The sequence below is a fragment of the Scyliorhinus torazame genome, chromosome 1 (assembly GCF_047496885.1).
Source record: "Scyliorhinus torazame isolate Kashiwa2021f chromosome 1, sScyTor2.1, whole genome shotgun sequence".
Lineage (NCBI taxonomy): Eukaryota > Metazoa > Chordata > Chondrichthyes > Carcharhiniformes > Scyliorhinidae > Scyliorhinus > Scyliorhinus torazame.
In genome coordinates, this window is record NC_092707.1 from 292,146,526 (window position 1) to 292,160,462 (window position 13,937).

General features: G+C 50.8%; 1 protein-coding gene across 1 annotated transcript in view; it reads right to left on the reverse strand.

Moving 5' to 3' along the window:
- Positions 1–13,937, reverse strand: part of rsph3 (radial spoke head 3) — a 165,538-nt gene that overhangs the window by 16,269 nt on the left and 135,332 nt on the right. The window contains exon 8 of the mRNA XM_072507548.1: positions 5,608–5,689. Within this exon, the coding sequence (XP_072363649.1) occupies positions 5,634–5,689 (56 nt within the window). The 3' untranslated portion in view covers positions 5,608–5,633. The remainder of the gene's footprint in view (positions 1–5,607; positions 5,690–13,937) is intronic.

The window sequence follows — 13,937 nt, forward strand, 5'->3', positions numbered from 1 at the left end:
TCAACTTGCTATGAGAGCATGTTTAGCTCTGGTCAGTTGGTGTTAGGGGATCAATTATGCGATGAGCTATCTCACCCCGTTTTATGTTTTGTGAAACTGTTTCCCCCCATGCCAAAGAACACAAGAAGCAGGACCTTGAGTGGGCATTATTTCTCTTTCCAGCTAGCCTGCAAGTTTATGCTCTGTCTGTTGTTTGATCATTTACACAGGCAGTGTTTTAAGAATTAACCCAGCAGTTGTTGATTCCTGGAGACCCAATAGCCAGATAGCATTTATTTTAATGCAAGGAGTCTTGTGGATGAGGCAGATGAATTGAGGGTGTTGATTAACACATGGAATATGGACTTCCGGTGGCTGCCATGGAGTAAACAGTCGCACATTCAGCAGCTCTCGCCCTTAAGTGTTTTTTTTAAAATGGTGTTTAAGCTGCATTTTTCAGAAAATTTCTCAACATAAATTGATCGAAGAGAGAGGAAAAGGAGGTGACCCTCAAGTTATGGAATCGTGTCCAAATAAGAGTCGAAAAAGGAGAAACCAAAAGATGAGTGAAAGCAAGGCTCAGAGGCCATCGAGTTCAATGGTAACGAGACAAAACGTGTCCAAGCTAGCTCACTGGTCGATGGAGCAATGGGTCGAGTACCTGGATGAGAAGTTCGCCCGGCATCGCAAGGAGTGTACAGAAGGTGTAACCCAGATGATAGCCTCTATTAAGGAGGTGGGTGACCGGGTGGAGGAGAAAATGACGACCCAGGGACAGGAGATTCTAAAGTTGCAGGAGCTGGCGACTGAACGAGAGGAGGAGTCCACTGCAATGACTTTGGAAATTAGCATACTACAAGACAGCCATAAACGACTGCTAGATAAAGTAGAAGACTTGGAGAACCGGTTTCGCAGACAAAATATCCAAATCGTCGGGTTGCCAGAGGTAAAGGAGGGATCAGATGCGGGAACGTTTGTGGGGAAGATGTTGCAGGAGATGGTCGGGGCCGATGTGTTTGACAAGCTGCTGGAGGCGGACCGTGCGCATAGGGTGCTCGTACGTAAACCCCAGGGCCGTGAGCCCCCGAGGGCCATGGTGGTGAGGCTACATCGATTCCTCGACAAGGAGCATATCATGAAGTGGGCCAGGCAGACGAAACAGTACATGTGGGGCGAATCAGAGATCCGGGTGTACCAAGACTGGGGACCAGAACTCACAAAGAGTAGAGCAAGTTTCAACAAAGTTAAGGTGGCCCAGTTTGAGAAAGACATTAAATTCGGACTGTTATACCCGGCGCGTCTTTGGGTGACCTACGAGAACCAGGAGCTGTACTTTAATTCTCCGGAAGAGGTGGCTACTTTTATGAAAAACAATAATCTGGCTTAAGGCCTTCAAAATTCTAATTGTGGTGGGCTGAGTTTGGGGGAAGGGACAGGGTGGCGGGGAGGTGAGAAAAATGGTTCTGTGTTTTGTTTTGTCTTGTTTAAAATTTCAGTCTTTTAATTCTGTGAGTGAAGTTGCGATGTTCAGGAAGAAAAGGGTTTTGGTGTTGTATTTTTAAAAAAAAAATTCTCTCTCTTTTCTTTTCTCGCGTCTTGTGTGATTTGATTTTGATTTATTGTTTTATGTACGGGATTACAGAGGGAAGAACTTTTAAGATGCGATGGGGTATTTTAGTTTCTGCAAGAAAGATGGTTGTTTCTTGCATGCATAATTTTGCTTAAGCTGCTAGAAGCTTCTTTTGTGTTTGATTTTGTTTGAAGGTGATGGGACTGATAAGAATCGGTCAAAGGGGGAGGGATAGAATCTGGCAATCTGGTTTAACGACTTGTAAATTCAAACTGTGGTGGTCTGAGTTTGGGGGAAGGGATAGGGTGGCGGGGAGGTGAGAAAAATGCTTCTGTGTTCTGTTCTGTCTTGTTTAAAATTTCAGTCTTTTTAATTCTGTGAGTTAAGTCGCGATGTTCGGGAAGAAAGGTTTTTTTTCTCTTCCTCCTCTTCTTGTGGATTTTATTTTGATTTATTGTTTTATGTACAAGACTTTTAAGTTGCAACGGGGTGTTTTCCTTTCTGTTAGAAAGATGGTTGATTCTTGCAGGCATAATTTTGCTTAAGCTGCTTGAACTTCTTCTATTGTGTTTGATTTTGTTTGAAGGTGATGCGACTGATAAGAATCTGAAAAATGGGGGGGGGGATGAGTTTGCCTCGTTGCCTGCGCGTTGGGGGATGATTTGTTTGCTTTTTTGGGATTGTTGTTACTGTGTTGAGTGCTTGTGTTATTGCTAGGTATGATAGAATCTGGCAGTCGGCAGGTTTTTTGACGCCAGGGGGTGGGAGATGCTGAGCTAGCTGGATAGCTGGTTCACGGGAGCAAAGTGGGGGGAGAGCTGAGGAAAGATGAAGTGGGGGGGGGGGGGAGGGGGGCTACTGCTGACAGGTAAGGGACAGTTAGGAGACTGGAGATGAGATTAGATGGCGGTTGCCACCGAGGGGCGGATCAAGTGAGGTGCGGAACACGGGCTAGGAGCTGGCCTAGGAAAGGTCATGGTTGACAGACCGGGGAGGGGGAAAAAGCCCCTCCCGACCAGACTGGTTACATGGACTGTTCATGGACTGAATGGGCCGTTTAAGAGAGCTTGTGTGTTCACACACCTGAGACAGTTAAAAGCGGACGTGGCTATGTACAGGAGACACACTTGAAGCTCGGAGATCAAATTAGATTAAAGAAAGGATGGGTCAGGCAAGTGTTTCATTCAGAACTGGACTTTAAAACAAGGGGGATGGCTATCCGGATTAATAAACGAGTGACATTCGAGGTGGGAAGGATAGAGGTAGACCCGGGAGGCAGATTTATTATGGTCAGCAGGAAGCTAGAGGGAATGGCAGTGGTGTTAGTGAATATATACGTCCCAAACTGGGATGATGTCGCGTTTATCAGGAAGGTGTTGGGAAAGATCCCAGACCTTGACTCGCACCGGCTGATCATGGGGGGTGACTTTAATACGGTCCTGGACCCGAGGTTGGACTGGTCGAGTGCTAGGTCGGGGAAGCTATCAGCAATGGCAAAGGAACTGCGGGGGTTCATGGAGCGCATGGGAGGGGTGGATCTGTGGAGATCTGAGAGACCCTCAAGCAGGGAATATTCATTCTACTCCCATGTACATAAGGCGTACTCCAGGATAGATTTCTTCGCTCTAGATAAAACTCTGTAAGCAGGGGTTGAGGACACGGAGTACTCAGCAATTGTGGTCTCAGATCATGCATCACACTAGATAGACCTACGGGCAGACGCGGGAATGTCCCAGCGCCCACAGTGAAGACTAGATACAGGGCTGTTAGCGGATGAGGAGATCTGTGAGCGAGTGAGAGAGGCCGTTCAGGGATACAAAAAGATCAATGACACAGGAGAAACTGCAGCTGGGGTGGTCTGGGAGGCACTGAAAGCGGTCATTAGAGGGGAATGTATTTTGATTCGAGCCCAGAGGGATAAAACTGAGTGGCCGGAGCTGGACAGGTTGGTAGGAGAAATCTTACAGGTGGACAGGAGATATTTGGAGTCTCCAAATGAGGAGCTCCTGAAGGAGTGTCAGAGACTTCAAGTGGAGTTTGGGCTCCTTTCCACAGGAAAGGCGGAGGGTCAGCTGAGGAGGGTAAAAGGGGCAATATATGAACATGGCGAGAAAGCTAGCTGGATGCTGGCGCATCAGCTGAGGAAACAGGAGGCGGTGCGAGAAATAGGGAAAATAAAGGATTTGAGGGGGAAGACGGTGACGGACCCGGGGGCGGTGAATTAAGTGTTCCGGGAATTTTATAGCCAGCTATACGAGTTGGAAGCCCCGGTTGGGGAGGAGGGCATGAATCAATTCCTGGCGAGGCTAGAGTTCCCGAAGGTAAATGAGGAGCTGGTGGAGGCTCTGGGGGGCCCGATTGGGCTTGGGGAGGTGATAGATGGACTGGGGGCGATGCAATCGGGTAAAGCACCGGGACCTGATGGATTCCCAGTGGAATTTTATAAGAAGTTCTCTGGGATACCGGGGCCGCTCCTGGTTAAGGCTTTCAATGAGTCCAAGGAGCTGGGAGTACTCCCCCAATGTTATCACAGGCATCAATTTCTCTCCTCCTGAAGCATAAGAAGGATCCGGAGAGCTGTGGATCGTACAGGCCAATCTCCCTCTTTGATGTAGATGCCATATCATTGGCAAAGATCCTGGCCACTCGAACAGAGGATTATGTCCCGGAGATAATTGGGGAGGATCAGACGGGATTTGTAAAGGGCAGGCCCCTGACATCCAACATTAGACGGCTTCTTAATGTAATTATGATGCCAGCGGAGGGGCACGAGGCTGAGGTGGTGATTGTCATGGATGCGGAGAAGGCTTTCGACCAAGTGGAGTGGAAGTGTCTATGGGATATTTTAGGAAAGTTTGGGTTTGGGCAGGGATTTGTGGAGTGGGTCCGGCTATTGTACCAAGCCCCGGTGGCAAATGTAAGAACTAACCGAGTTCGGTCAGAATACTTTAGTCTTTGTCAGGGGACAAGGCAGGGATGCCCACTCTCCCCGTTACTGTTTGCCATGGCAAAAGAACCCTTAGCAATGGCTCTGAAAGCAGCGAATACCTGGAGGGGTATAGTGAGGGGGGTGGGTGGAACACAGGGTCTCTCTCTATGCTGACGATTTGCTGCTTTATATCACGGACCCAGTGGGGGGGATGACCGAAATCATGGAGGTATTAGGAGAATTTGGCCGATTTTCAGGCTATAAGTTAAATATGGGAAAGAGCGAGATATTCGTGATTCAGGCACGGGGGCAGGAAAGCAGTCTGAAGGAGCTATCTTTTAAAGTGGTTGGGAAGAGCTTTAGGCATCTGGAGATTCAAGTGGCCAAGGATTGGGGGCAGCTTCACAAGTTAAATTTGGGCAAAGCCAAGCGCCACTCGGTCACCCTCACGAGCCCCCTGGCACCAGACATAGCACAGAGTCTTACAAGTTAAGTGCAACAGTGAGTTTAATTGTGACATTCACATACAGATGCCCTTCCCCATACAACTAAACTGTGCTGCTGTGGAACCCGGATGTCGAACATCTTGCCGGGGTATTGTTGCTAGTTGTCACTGTACGCTGAGGTATGGCTATGTGGATTGAAACAGTCCACTCCTGGTATCATGATTTGTTATGTTGTAGGTGTTACATAAGCGGCTTCCTTGTGGTGCACTTGACAAAGGAAGGTTCAGACATGAAGATAACTTCAACACGTTTATTAAACTGTTTACATTTCTATTACTCGGGTTCGACACTACTGCTAATCCTACTATAGATACCCAGACTGACTAACCAGCTGCTGCAATCCACGTGGTGGGTGTAATATTGAATCAACCCTGTGTCTGTTCTCACTGACTGTCTCCATTGGAAAGAGGCAGATCATGTGTGTGGTGTCCTTTATATATGGGTTGGTGTAATGCCCCCCTGTGGTCGTGTCACGTCCATGTGTATCATGAATGTCCATTGGTCGTGTCCGATCTAACTGGTCTATTGGTTGAGTGTGTGTGTGTGATGTCACTGGTGCTCCCTCTGGTGTCTAGCTAGCCTACATGCATTTACATTGATGCACATCACCACACCTTCTTTACCTGAATATGAGATCTGCCTCCTTGTTCTATTTCATCTTTGAGAAAGCCTGGTTTCTGTTCTTAATCACATGACGAAGTATTACTGCAAGACAAGGAACAAACACATTTATAATTATTGGAAATTTCATAGCTCATTATCTTTATTTTCTTGAAATACCTGTCCTCATTATGATTGCTTCAATCTGGTTTCTTTCTTGAATGTTAGATAAGAGCTACATCCGTTCATTTTATTTTTCTATCGATTAAATTTCTTTACACTGTGTGCTACTGAACAGGGAAACACCTGTATTGGTGCCTCAAAGACCAATTCATCTCTGCTTGCCTTCTTCCATCGTGGGCACTCTCACTTCTGGAAAGTTGGATCACCCTGCAGCAGTTTCAGCCCGTTATCCACTGGTGGTTGGTTAACTCAGTTGGCTGGACAGCTGGTTCGTGATGTGAAGTGACGTCAAGAGCACAGGTTCAATTCCCGAACCGGCTGAGGTTATTCATGAAGGCCCCCCCTTCTCCGCCTTCTCCTGGCCTGAGGTGTGGTGACCTTCAGGTTAAATCACCACCAGTCAGCCCTCAAAGGGGCAGCATATGATCCTCTGGGACTGTGGCAACATTCACATTTGAAAGGAATACACTTTGATTCTGGACCCTGTACCTTTCTTTCCCTTATCCATCATTTATTTTATTAATGCACAAAGGAGTAGAACGCCTTCCTGAATTTTACATGTGCAAATAAAATTTTACCTTATCTTCGAGTTTGCTTTGGGGCTATTCATATAGGATTGGATCTCTCCAAACTGAAGGGTTCAGAAAAATATGCCACCACTTATAAAGGGGGAAATCAAATACATCTTTCTGTTTATGGATAGGTAGCTAAAAGAGAGCTCTGGGTGGTTTAAATTAAACCACCTCCTCTCCGTAACAGAGGAAGAGAGTGAAATTAATATCAAAGTAGAGGAGAGGGGAGTAAAGATATTGGAAAGGACAAAAATAAATATAAGGAGGTGCTAAATGGCATCATCCAAAGTTAATAAAGCATTTGATCAAGGTGATGTGCACCCTAGGTTGCTCAAGGTGCTAGGATGGGGATAGAAGAAGCTCTGATCACAGTCTTTCAATCTCCTTGAATATGGGAGTGGCAGTGGAGGACTGAGGATTGCAATTGTTATATCATTGTGGTGGCACAAGACATCCGCTGAATGCTTCAAGTAGTTAACAAAGGAGTTTATTGATGAAAGGTAAAGGCAGTTAGATAACAGGCAGAGAACACAATACAACAGGTCTTTACTCTTCAGCTCCCTGATCCAACGCCCAGGACACCGCGCAAACGTCCCACTGGCCGGGTTTATAGCCGAGGTTATAAAGTTCCAGGCGAGCAACCACAAGGAAACGATGACTGTAAGAAAATTCAATATTTATTTTACCTACTAAAATACAACTCCTCCTCCCCACACCCCCATCCGGCCCGGGATATTTTTGTCCCATGGGGCCCTTTGCTTAAGGGTGTAGCTCCGTCCTCCCCATCTGGGGAGATCCTATTCAGGTGAGGCCACAGGGACTCAGATGTTGCAGACCATGTGGCCCCCCGTCGGGTTATAACACCAACCCCCACATCCCCCCCCAAGCCCGACACATCATCCATCTCGATGGCAGGAGGGGGAGATCCTTTGTCCGCTTTGCATGAAGCTGTCTCTCTAACATCCGCTGCTCTCGGCCTGGAGTGGTGCAACGAACTGGGGGTGAAGTTTGCGGGAGAACGGTCTGGGTGGTTCCACCGTGCTCAAGCTGGCTGCCACCATCGGATCAGTTTCGACCACTGTTGGCAAAATCTCCATGTCCGATTCGGGGTCGGTTGAGTCGGCCTTCCACATTTCCAAGTCGAGGGACTCATCCGCCTCACTGGGTATCAAAGGTGGCTGCTCCCGAGGAAGTGGCACCACCAGTCGTGAGGTGGTCTACGTGCCTATTCGATTTTCTTCTGTCAGCGAAATTGCAGAAGTAGACTGCATCACCAGTGGAAAATTCCCTGACAGGTCTGGGTCGTCATACTTTGGAGTGTTCCTGCTGGTCTTGGACTTTTCCCCAAATGTTTGCCAGGACGAGGCTCAACCACGTGTGCAGCCGACGACCCATTAACAACTGCGAGGGTGGACTTCCGGTTGCGAATATACGGAGCTAAGCCGCACGAATCGGCAGCTCCCGCAAAGACGGACCTTCGGGCTCGATAGAAGAGCCCCAACGGGATTTTTTACACAGCCAACCCGTGGGGAAGAGAGGAGATAGGTCCCCCACTAACCTGTATGGACCGGACCTGCAGTGAAACGGCCAAAAAAATGGAACTGGAGCAGCGGGAGAAGAAGGGTAAAATAAACAAAATGGCGGCGGCCGGGGACAAAGAAGAGATGCAGGAATTCATTAAGCGCTGCTTCGAGGAGCTGCGCAAGGAGATGGTGGCGCCGATGCTAGCATTAATTGAAGGACTTGGTGCAACCCAGAAAGCCCACGAGGTGAAGATCCAGGAGATCCAGGACAAAGTGAGTGAGAATGAGGACGAGCTCTTGGGCCTGGTGGTGAAAGTGGAGCGGCACGAGGCGCTACACAAGACGTGGGCGGGAAGGCTCGAAGACCTGGAGAACAGGTCGAGGAGAAACAATTTGAGGATCCTGGGTCTCCCAGAAGGAGCGGAGGGGGCCGACGCCGCGGCATATGCGGGCACGATCGGGGCGCTGATGGGCGCGGAGGCCCCCCCGGGGTTGCTGGAGCTGGAACGGGCGCACCGGGTGCTGGTGAGGAAGCCCAAAGCAAACGAGCCGCCAAGGGCAATGGTGGTGAGATTTCAACGGTTCACAGATAGAGAGAGGGTCCTGAAATGGGCCAAGGAGCGGAGCAGCAAGTGGGACAATGCTGAGATTAGAATATACCCGGACTGGAGCACGGAGGTCGCTAAGCGTAGAACGGGTTTCAACCGGGCCTAGGCGGTGCTGCATTGGAAAGGAGTGAAATTTGGAATGTTGCAGCCAGCGCGACTGTGGGTCACATATAATGGCCAACATCACGACTTCGAAACGCCCGAAGAGGCGTGGACCTTTATATTAACTGAAAAGTTGGACTCTAATTGAGGGTTTGCGAGGGTGGGGGGTATTTGAGGGTCGAAGTATGATGGCGATTGAATATAGGGGGGTAAGCACGCGCAGGGAAGGTTATATGGGGGAGATGCGGACATGGGACTGGCCCAGAAAAGGAGATGGCTAGTCGGCGGATGGTGGGGGGGGGGGGGGGGGGTGAGAGCCCCTCCAATCCGGCTGATAACGTGGAACGTGAGGGGCCTGAACGGACCGGTGAAGAGGGCTCAAGACGTGGCTATGCTCCAAGAGACACACCTGAAGGTGGCGGACCAGGTTAGGTTAAGAAGGGGATGGGTAGGACAGGTATTTCACTCGGGACTGGACGCGAAAAACAGAGGGGTGGCAAATCTGGTGGGAAAACATGTGTCATTTGAGGCCAAGACTATCGTAGTGGAAACTGGAGGGAGATACGTGATGGTGAGTGGTAGGTTGCAAGGGACGTGGGTGGTGTTGGTAAATGTATACACCCCGAACTGGGATGATGCTGGATTTATGAAGCGCATGTTGGGGCGCATCCCGGACCTGGACGTAGGAGGACTGATAATGGGAGGGGACTTCAACACAGTGCTGGACCCAGCACTAGACCGCTCCAGATCAAGGACGGGAAAGAGGCCGGCGGCGGCCAAGGTGCTCAGGGGGTTTATGGACCAGATGGGGGGAGTAGACCCATGGAGGTTCGCAAGACTGCACTCTACCAGGGAATTTTCTTTCTTCTCCCACGTGCACAAGACATACTCCCGGATAGACTTCTTGTGCTGGGCAGGGCGCTCATCCCGAGGGTGGAGGGGACGGAGTACTCGGCCATAGCCGTTTCGGACCATGCCCCGCACTGGGTGGAAGTGGGGCTGGGAGAGGAGAGGGACCAATGCCCGCTGTGGCGGATGGATGTGGGACTGTTGGCAGATGAGGTGGTGTGTGGGAAGGTAAGGGGTGTATTGAAAGGTACTTGGAGGCCAACGACACCGGGGAGGTGCGAGTGGGGGTGGTATGCGAGGCGTTGAAGGCGGTGATCAGGGGAGAGCTAATCTCCATCAGGGCTCATAGGGAGAAGACAGAGGGCATGGAAAGGGAGAGGTTAGTGGGGGAGATTTTGCGAGTGGACAGGAGATACGCAGAGGCCCCGGAGGAAAGATTACTTGGGGAAAGGCAACGGCTCCAGACGGAGTTTGACCTGTTGACCACGGGGAAGGCTGAGGCACAGTGGAGGAAGGCGCAGGGGGCGACCTACAAGTATGGGGAAAAGGCCAGTCGGATGCTGGCACACCAGCTCCGTAAGAGGGCGGCAGAGAGGGAAATAGGGGGAGTCAAAGATGGTGGGGGAGCTATGGTCCAGAGTGCAACGGAAATAAATAAGGTATTTAAGGCCTTCTACGAAGAGCTGTACAGATCCCAGTCCCCAGGGGGAGAAGAGGGGATGGGAAGATTCCTGGACCAACTGCGGTTCCAGAGGGTGGAGGATCAAGAGGTGGCTGGTTTGGGGGCACCAATCAGGTTGGAGGAGCTGAGTAAGGGTTTGGGGAACATGCAGGTGGGGAAGGCCCCGGGGCCGGACGAGTTCCCAGTGGAATTTTATAGAAAGTATGCGGACCTGTTGGCCCCGTTACTAGTGAGGACCTTTAACGAGGCAAGAGAGGAGGGGTCCCTGCACCCGACAATGTCGGAGGCGACAATTCCCTTGATCCTGAAGCGAGACAAGGACCCACTGCAATGTGGATCTTACAGGCCGATTTTGCTCCTAAACGTGGACGCTAAGCTATTGGCAAAAGTGCTGGCCACGAGGATTGAGGACTGTGTCCCGGGGGTGATACATGAGGACCAGACGGGATTTGTAAAGGGCAGGCAATTAAATACGAATGTGCGGCGGCTCTTAAACGTGATAATGATGCCATCGGAGGAGGGAGAGGCGGAGATAGTGGCAGCCATGGACACGGAAAAGGCCTTTGACCGAGTTGAGTGGGAGTACCTCTGGGAGGTGTTGCATAGGTTTGGGTTCGGGGGAGGGTTCATTAGCTGGGTTAAGCTCCTCTACAGTGCCCCAGTGGCGAGTGTGGTGACGAACCGGGGGAGGTCGGAGTACTTTCGGCTGTACCGAGGAACGAGGCAGGGGTGCCTTTTGTCCCCCCTGTTGTTTGCATTGGCGATCGAACCCTTGGCCATATCACTGAGGGAGTCTAATAAATGGAGGGGGGTGGCCCGCGGGGGGGGGGGGGGAAGAGCATCGGGTGTGGCTATACGCGGACGACCTGCTGCTGTACGTGGCGGACCCAATGGAGGGGATGGTGGAGGTCATGCAGACTTTGAGGGAGTTTGGGGAGTTCTCGGGCTATAAGCTCAATGTAGGGAAGAGCGAGCTTTTTGTACTACAGGCAGGGGACCAAGCAAGAGGGATAGGGGACCTACCGCTGAGGAGGGCGGAGGGGAGTTTTCGGTATCTAGGGATCCAGATAGCCAGGAGCTGGGGGCCCTACACAAACTGAATCTGACGAGGTTGGTGGACCAAATGGAGGTGGACTTCAAAAGATGGGACATGTTGCCGCTCTCGTTGGCGGGTAGAGTGCAGTCGGTAAAAATGGTGGTCCTTCCGAGGTTTTGTTTGTGTTCCAGTGCCTCCCCATCGTGATAACCAAAGGCTTTTTCAAGAGAGTAGGTAGGAGTATTATGGGGTTTGTGTGGGCGAAAAAAACCCCGAGGGTAAAGAGAGGGTACTTGGAGCGCAGGAGGGACCGAGGAGGGCTGGCGCTGCCAAACCTAGGGAGCTACTACTGGGCAGAAAACGTGGCGATGATCCGTAAGTGGGTTATGGAGGGGGAGGGGGCGGCATGGAAGTGGATGGAGATGGCGTCCTGCAAAGGAACGAGCTTGGGGGCGCTGGTGACGGTGCCGTTGCTGCTCTCGCCATCAAAGTACACCACGAGTCCGGTGGTGGCGGCAACGTTAAGGATCTGGGGCCAGTGGAGACGGCATAGGGGTGCAGTGGGAGCCTTGGTGTAGTCCCCGATCAGGGGTAACCACCGGTTTGTCCCGAGGAAGATGGACGGGGGTTCCAGGGCTGGCACCGGGCGGGGATTAGAAGAATGGGGGACCTGTTCATCGACGGGACATTTGCGAGCCTAGGGGCACTGGAGGAGAAGTTTGAGCTACCCCCGGGAAATGCATTCAGATATATGCAGGTGAGGGCTTTTGTGCGGCGACAGGTCAGGGAATTCCCGCTGGTCCCGACACAGGAAATTCAAGACAGGGTGATCTCGGGTGTATGGGTCCGGGAGGGCAAGGTTTCGGCAATACACCAAGAGATGAAAGAAGAGGGGGAGGCGCTAGTAGAAGAGTTGAAGGGTAAATGGGAGGAGGAGTTGGGGGAGGAGATCGAGGAAGGTTTGTGGGCTGATGCCCTGGGTAGGGTCAATTCCTCCTCCTCATGTGCCAGGCTCAGCCTGATACAATTTAAGGGTGGTTCACAGAGCGCACTTGACGGGGGCGAGGTTGAGTAGGTTCTTTGGGGTAGAGGACAGATGTGGAAGGTGTTCAGGGAGTCCGGCGAACCATGTCCATATGTTTTGGTCATGCCCGGCACTGGAGGGGTTCTGGAGAGGAGTGGCGGGAGCAATATCTCTGGTGGTGAAAGTCCGGGTCAAGCCAAGCTGGGGGCTAGCAATATTTGGAGTAGTGGATAAGCCGGGAGTACAGGAGGCGAAAGAGGCCGGCATTCTGGCCTTTGCGTCCCTAGTAGCCCGACGAAGGATCTTGCTAATGTGGAAGGAGGCGAAGCCCCCTAGCGTGGAGGCCTGGACAAACGACATGGCTGGGTTCATAAAGTTGGAAAGGATTAAGTTTGCCTTAAGGGGGTCTGCGCAGGGGTTCTACAGGCGGTGGCAACCGTTCCTAGACTACCTCGTGGAGCGTTAGAGGAAGGTCGGTCAGCAGCAGCAGCAACCCTGGGGGGTGGGGAACAAGAGATTGTTTGAGGGGACGGACGAGCGGGGGATAACATGGAGGGTGGCGGAAACTGGCACGAACGGGCAAGAGCCAGTGTATAAAGCTCTGTAAATATTTCATCTTACCATGTATATATCTTCCTCAGGGCGATTTTGCGTTATTTTTTTAACGGGGGGGGGGGGTTCATTGTTTGTAAGGGGAAAAAATTGTTTTGTTTTGTTAAAAAACTTTAATAAATATATTTTTAAAAAACCAACTGCGAGGGTGCCACCCTGGTAGTGGTGTGTGGTGTGTCGTGTGCTCCTGTAATAGAAAAGGAAATGGGCCAGGCGGGGTTGTGGGGAACTGGAGGTCTGTTTTCGCATTACCAGCTTAAAAGTCTGTCCACCTGTTCGGTCAATCTGGTAGATGATGGGTGGCAAGGTTCGGCCCATACATGGCGACCCCATTTAGCTCAGGAAATTGGTGAATTCCGCACTCATGAAAACTGTGCTATTGTCTGACACTAACACCTCGGGAAGTCCGTGGATACTGAACGTTTGTCGGAGCTTCTCAGTAGTGGCTCGCAACGTCGTCGTTGACAGACAATGGACTACCATCCACTTTGAATGGATGTCCTCGATAAGTAAATACATGGCTCCTTGGAAAGTTCCCGCGAAATCCACGTGGAGTCAGGATCCTGGTTGGCCTGGTCACTCCCATGGGTGGAGTGGAGCTGCAGGGGGGAGCTTCTGGTGCTCCTTGTGCTGTGTACATTGTTTCGCCAATGTTTTGAAGGAGGACATGCAGCCCATCCAGTTGGAAATGACCCTTGGAAAGGGCACCCTACTTAAGCCCACGCCTCCATCCTATCCCCGTAACCCAATCTAACCTTTTGGACACGAAGGGACAATTTAGCAAGGCCAATCCACCTAACCTGCACATCTTTGCACTGTGGGACCTAATCTCCCTGACATGTCCTACTTCTCAGAGAGTGGGGTGCTATTTTTACAGGGCGACCCAATCTCAGAATACTGCTGCAGTACCCTCTAGGCTGCAATGAGGACCATTTATGTTTTTTACAGGTAAATGACTTGATAATTTCAAAGTTTGTGGAAAATATGAAACTTGGCAGCATACTAAATAGAAAGCATGGTGGTAACAGACTTCGGGGGGGGGGGGGGGGGGGGCTTAGTAAAATTGGCAGAAACAGGAATACAGAAATTAGGTGTAGGCCATTTAGCCCTTGAGTCTGTTCTGCTGTTTAATGAGATCATTGGGGATCTATGACCTAATTTC